We start from the raw sequence: 6572 nt of genomic DNA on the forward strand, positions 1-6572 counted from the left end.
GTGCAACAAAAAAAATTAAAAAAAAGGGGTTTGATGCCATTGTTGAAGGTCAGTAGAGTAAACGGTTGAAATTAATGAACTTCAGAGACAACGGAACCATGTGTGAAGGCTCAATTATTCTGCATTGAGCGCATTTTTTTTTTAATCTTTTCTTCCTTGTTTCCTACCCATGTTACATCATTCGTTCTTGCCAATTACGGTGGTTGACGCATTTGCCAATTAAACAATCACAAAGTTTTAAATGCCTCAAAATCTGAAGAGATGTGTATTCATACAAAAATTAGGTTTTCGTTTGGTGGACGAAGAAACTAACCCTGAGATCGAAGACGGCGCCGAGGAGGCAAAGGCGAAGAAGAATTAAGAGGAGGAGACGCTCTCACTCTGACAGATCCCCCTGGGGTGTAACTCCCCGAACAACAAGAATCGCGATCAGAAAACGAGTTGTTACCCCTAACAAGCCTATGCTTCTTCGATCCGAAGAAGCCGCCGCTCGTAACGAAAGGAGGAGCGGTGTTGTGAGAGCCTGAGAGGCGAGAGGGGAGAGGCGGCGTTGTGAGAGGCGAGAGGGGAGAGGCGGCGTTGTGAGAGGCGAGAGGGGAGAGGCGGCGTTGTGAGAGGCGAGAGGGGAGAGGCGGCGTTGTGAGAGGCGAGAGGCGGCTTGAGAGGCGAGAGGGGAGAGGCGGCTGTGTTGTGGGAGTCGAGTCTCTCAGTCTGAGGTAGGGTTAGGGTTAGCCGGTTAGGGATTTTAAGTATTTATAGTATATTTACCCCCCATTTTGTTGACGGGTTTTTCGATAAGGAAAAGCGACTGGGATCTGATATCGTCGCTATTGGATTGGACGCCGGGCGCTTGGAGCAGCGTGCGGTGTTTTTATATTGTTTCTTTTGTGTAGACCCCTTGTGATTACATCATCGCTGGTTTATTTATAAGGATAATTTTCACTGGTCCCCAAAAGCTTTAGGGTGTTGCACATTAAGGGGGTGTTTGTTTCAAATCCCAAAATTTATGGATATGGATTTCACCATAGAATTTGAAATCCATAAGATTTTTTACATGTTTTGGGATCTCTAAAATTTTGTTTGTTTCATCAATATTTTAGGATTTGGAATATCAAAATTTGTAATATTTTGTTTGTTTCATCAATATTTTGGGATTTGGAATACTATAAATTGTAATATTCTGTTTGTTTCATCAATATTTTGGTATTTGGATTACTATAAACTATATATTATAATATTATATAATATTTTAATAACATATATTATTATAATATTATATAATATTTTGGGATTTGGAATATTACAGCATGAACAGTGATTATTGGGTCCTCCTATATATATTATATATTATATATATAATATTATATATTATATATATATTATATTATAGATATAAAGTATCGTTGCAGAACACAATACCGATTAGATATAAATTAAATGGAACACATTTGGACGTTCGAGAGAAACTTATAAGAATGTAAAAGAATTACAAGTTAAGAAGGCGAACAGCCGTCATCTACCAACAATGCATTTTTCCCCTGTATTTAGGCAGTTGCTTTCACTGTGATGTAAGCGTCCAAACATTATATATGCATTATCAGTCTTGCTCTCAATACAAATGTTCCACTCGATGACTGACTAAAGCTACTAAAATGAATGATTAATATTACATTTGAGATGAGTAATACAATGTTAGAGGTTATCCGTCGATTTCTTCTTGAATTGGATGTCTTCAATAGTACCTTGAAAGTACGCTTTCCACAAGATAAGCCGAAAGCCCAAGCATGCTGTCAAGCCAATTGATCCCTTGATGCACCTTTTGAGTTTTGAGGAAATAAATCTATAAGTTGTCCTCTAATTCATCCGGGAGATGTAATTGAAAGTCCTATACCGTGCAGAGAGTTGATTGTGCCGAAGAAATATCAGGCAATCATTGTCTTCAAAATGATGAACAAGAAAATATATACTGTTGTTTTATGCCCTTTCCCACATATCCTCCCTAAAAAAAGAAATAAAAAAGGAAAATCAAACACAAAGACACAAATAAATATATAGAGGACGAAAAGGAAGGTTGGTGGAGTATATAGGTAAGATGGTCCCGTTATTATACTTGTACGATACAATGCTCATAAACATATAATTAATTGCACTTAAAGTAATAAGTAACCTGGCCAAGCATTGCAGCTTCCGCATCTATTCCGCCAACTCCCCAGCCAGCAACACCTAACCCATCTATCATAGTTGTGTGGGAATCAGTACCAACAACACTGTCAGGGTTAAGCATTCCTTCATTGTTAAAAACAACTCGTCCAATGTATTCCAAGTTCATCTGCAAGACAGGTTAAGAACAACGTTTAGATTATGCAACCATTAATTATCATAAACTCGTCTGAGATTAAACTCTTAACACGACAGCAGATCAGATGCACCCTTCATGAATGATGTAATATAATTACATGGTGGACAATACCAGACCCTTTTGGGACAACAAGCATATTATTGAATGCATTGGAACACCATTTTAAAAATCCAAATCTTTCCTTGTTGTGTTGAAACTCAAGTTCCATATTTGCCTGAACTGCATTCGCTGATCTTGCCACATCAATCTGTACTGAGTGATCAATAACAAGATCCACAGGAACCTGCACTTAAATGTTAACCCTCAGATAGTAGCTAAGATAGTCAACACGATGGAACAAATTACACACAGGCCAAATATGTGCATAATTTTGCTAATATAAATAATAGTTCCAAATGTTACAACAATAATGGTATTGCTATGGAATCCTTACAATTGAAGTAACGCGTCAAATCATAAAACAATTTGTTTCTTCTATTTCAGTTATTTATGCCTCCTCATAAAGTTTGGCCACACATAAATGGCTTAATAAAATAAAGTTTTATAAACAGAGAAAAGAAAAAAAGCTCTAATTGTGGAGTATACATGTACCATAGCTAAGATAAACACGCCAGCATAAGGAAATAATTCATCAGTTTCAACAATTACAAACAGATAAATATCGACATACATGCAGAGATTACAGAAGAATATATTGTATAAAGCATAGAAACAAGTGATTTTGCGTCAAGGGACCCAACAATTTTTTAAAGCAGAATATAATATTTGAGCAGACCTTTCCATGAACAATCTTCCCACTGCAATTTTCCACTGATCAGAATATCATAAGACGTTCTTCTACAAAAAGTAAAGGTGGAGAGAATTAATGTAAGGTGTACCGCAGAACCGAGTAGAGCATCCAGTAAGTCCTCATCAGCATAGACACAATTGCCTTCAGTAGAATTACCAATCAGGTAAAGATGTGTCTTGATACCTGACATACACCAATTCTCTGTAGTACATTAAGATAAAGCATCAAAATGCTCTCTGAGATGTAATTAAAAAGATTAGCCTGACTTTGAGCTCAATATCAGATAAAGTACTATAACTTGGCATTAAGGGTTATTCATGCTATCACATGATAATCAAGTGAAAGATAAAATTTATTTTCCAGCACTGAATAGATGTTATCATAAGAAAGGAGTACCTCTAATGCAACATCAAGGGCATTTGAACCAACAGGATGAGCACTCAATTTTGTCAGGTACTTAACAAGGTGCATTGATGAAATTTCCAAGTAGATGGATCCTCTGCCACATAACTTTGTAAAGTTCATAATTTGTAAAGTGCTGCTCCTTAAAGAAATCAGTTCCCTTGATGACGAGCCGATGAAAGCTACTACTCAAAGCATTGCCCCAAAACACAAGGCATTGACATCATTAATACAAAGTCATGATCAATCTTTAAATGTCCTGGTTAGGGACAGCTTTAGCTGAAAGTGTTGGTTACTGCACTGTATTTATAAAACTAAAAGTTCAACAGAAACAGAATGACAAATTCATCAAGCAATCTAAAATAGGTCCAAGTCATTAAAAGAATCAATCTTTCAAAGATCTACAAACTGTACACAGAGTCTTGAGCACTTTCGAATACACCGTAGGTACACTTAAACAATAAAAAAAAGAAAATATGGATGAAAAATACAGTTGTTTGCCTGCTGCTGTCTAAAATCTGGGTTTGAGCAGCAGTAAAGCCTTCAGTTTGAGTGTCAGATCAGTTGTAACCAAAAGGACGAAGCGGTTACAAAAGAATGAGAGCAAGTAGACTTGAATTACCTCGAAGAGTCTTCAAGTACATCTCATTTGTTTGAAGGTAGCCTGTTCCTTATACTGTTGGAGTATTTGGAATCAGGATTATCGCTTTTATCGGTATCAGAATTCTCGCCTCTCTGCAACTCAATATCTGAGCTCCCTGCTTGGGTCCTTCTATGTATTCGATCCTGTAAACTCTCGGAAGGATTTATTTCATTGACATAAAGTATTAAAATACCAAGTTATTCATCCTATTTCGTAAAAGATTAAAGGGGAAAATATTCTTAAAAGCGCTGTAGAATATCACATAGGGAGGAAGTAGATAGTGAAACGGACTCATCAGTGCAGGTAGTAGACAATAGTGATATCAGTGAACTCAGAACATCCTTTTTTCCTTTTATTAAGTCGTCAAGTAAAAGATGGGTCCGTAAGTAAAACCATCAGATTGTTTTATCTATATTTTAGATAGTCATGATGTAATTTCTAGACTCTAGTTATATAAAATGGAGTTGCAGAAATTTTTTACTTTAAAAACTGCCTTCTCAGCCTTTTCTTATTGCTTGAGGACAATAAATTGGTATGGCACATTCTCAATCAATAAAATGGATGCATTGGTCTAAGTTTGTAACATATAAATATTCTCCAAGATCAGATAGGATGCAATGATAATATAATACTTGCTTGGAATTTACCTGAGGAAACAGGAACACCTTTGTAGCACAATCAGAGGACAGGAAGTTGAACACGACATTGTTGTTTTTCTGTAAAATAGTTCATATTTCTGCTACTAATCCAACAAGTGATTCCAAGTTCTGGCTTGTAAACAGCAATGTTTTAAGAGGATAATTTGCAAGCTTAGATATGGTTAGTAATTTGTTATACTTGCAGTCATATACATTGATAACTGTAAGAAGTTCCACCTGTAAAGGGTTTGCAAAGTAAGCAGCCTGTTCCACAGGTAGCAACAAACTGTTAGGTTTTTGGTATATAATATTAAAAGTCAATATTCTTTAACTGTCAAAAAGAAAAAGAAAAAGAAAAAGAAAACAGTGAGGGAATTCCTATGATATGGTAAAGAGTGTATATCATGTTTTGTTTGTCAAGCCAAAAAATAGCCAGACTCAGCTTATTCTTATTTCTTACCTGTCCTCAATGTCGTGCTCGGCATTATGAATCCTATAAGAATAGTATCGTAATAACATCCTATATCATAAAAGGTTTCTCAAAGCACTCCTTAAAAAAATTCATCCTTGTTCTCTTAGGTCTCTCCTTCCACTATTCTCAAAAAAAATTACTAAGCACAAATCCAAAAAGTTTGTGTTCAGACAGCATTAGGAACCCCAAATGCTGACTTACTTAGTAAATTACATATGAATAAGAAAATTAACTAACGCGGTCAGTAAAATACCTGTAATTATGCATAATCTGGAGTTGTCGAAGAACTTTTCAAAAAAAAGACCTTTAGGGAGCAATTACTGTTTTCCTTTGCAAACCGTGAAAACAAATAGAACATATCCTTGTGGAAAAACGCTGTAATTCGCTTGGTATCATAAGGAACCAAAAAGATATGCCCATACTCGACGTGATTCAACTTAAATAAATGATCAGAGTAAATGACAGCATGAAGTAAAACACTTTGACATACAATCCCTATTCATGAGCAAAACAAACCTCAACATATACTCGTATTAACCAGAATCAAGAATCCATGCATAGGAATTGCAGCCGAAGGAATAAGTTGACTTTGACAACTCTCCTTTTCTCCACTTGCAATGCAAAATAGAAGATTCTCCCTGAGAATTTTCATAGGAGTTGGGTTCCCAGGTCCTTATGCAAATGTATAGCGATTATGGAATCCAATAAGTAGAGTGTATATTTCTACAAGGAAAAAAAATTTATTTTGTTAAATTATTGATTTTATTAAACATAAGTATAGCAGTGAATATAATTTGAGAGAATAAGTATATTTTATTTGATGTTCAATAGTACTTTAGTTTTTTTTAATTTTGGTACACTATACATGCATTAGTAATCATAAATATCTCATATGCTAAGGTTAATTCTGTTTTTTTAAGTCATATAATAATAATAATAATAAATATTTAAGTGTAGAAGAAGATAAATACAAGGAAATAGAGTTATCATCACTATGAACAAAATAAAGAGAAAAGAGAAGAAAGTTGCTTAACTAACCTGAATCATCATGAACGATCTTTTGATGGTCATTTTGGAGTATAATTTGTGGTATATGTTCTTCAATCGATCACGTTCTCTAGGATCTTCGGATTGGAATAGTGTAAGTAAATTGAGAAGAAAAGGGTTGCCGATATGCGATTGAAGGGATGTAGGATCAATATTGGCAATTAAAACAGAGAGGGTTTCGTATATAATATGTAAATGTGGCCATAAAGGAGAGAAAACTA

At 35.3% G+C, this 6572-nt stretch overlaps 1 protein-coding gene across 2 annotated transcripts; it reads right to left on the reverse strand.

The window, feature by feature from the left end:
- LOC109846442 (aconitate hydratase, cytoplasmic-like) lies at positions 1570-3507 on the reverse strand. Of its 2 annotated transcripts, none has more exons than XM_020415678.1 (4): positions 3238-3507; positions 2541-2642; positions 2168-2329; positions 1570-1999 (listed from the first exon to the last, which is right to left on the reverse strand). In XM_020415678.1, exons 1-4 carry the CDS (start codon positions 3337-3339, stop codon positions 1940-1942), a joined length of 426 nt encoding a protein of 141 aa, XP_020271267.1. In that variant the 5' UTR covers positions 3340-3507; the 3' UTR covers positions 1570-1939. The 2 variants fall into 2 exon arrangements, with proteins under 2 accessions (XP_020271267.1, XP_020271266.1); XM_020415677.1 differs by having other exon boundaries at positions 2457-2642.

The sequence above is a fragment of the Asparagus officinalis genome, chromosome 6, assembly GCF_001876935.1.
Source record: "Asparagus officinalis chromosome 6, Aspof.V1, whole genome shotgun sequence".
Taxonomy (NCBI): domain Eukaryota; kingdom Viridiplantae; phylum Streptophyta; class Magnoliopsida; order Asparagales; family Asparagaceae; genus Asparagus; species Asparagus officinalis.

What these genes read in the sequence shown, in the direction of transcription:
- LOC109846442 (XM_020415677.1), bottom strand. Translation starts at nt 3,339, where the DNA reads ATGTCAGGTATCAAGACACATCTTTACCTGATTGGTAATTCTACTGAA. An exon ending in ATGCTCTACTCGGTTCTGCG is followed by an intron (nt 2,643 to 3,237) that starts GTACACCTTACA and finishes ATTTAAGTGCAG; the next exon opens with GTTCCTGTGGATCTTGTTAT. An exon ending in GGTCTGGTATTGTCCACCAT is followed by an intron (nt 2,330 to 2,456) that starts GTAATTATATTA and finishes CCTGTCTTGCAG; the next exon opens with ATGAACTTGGAATACATTGG.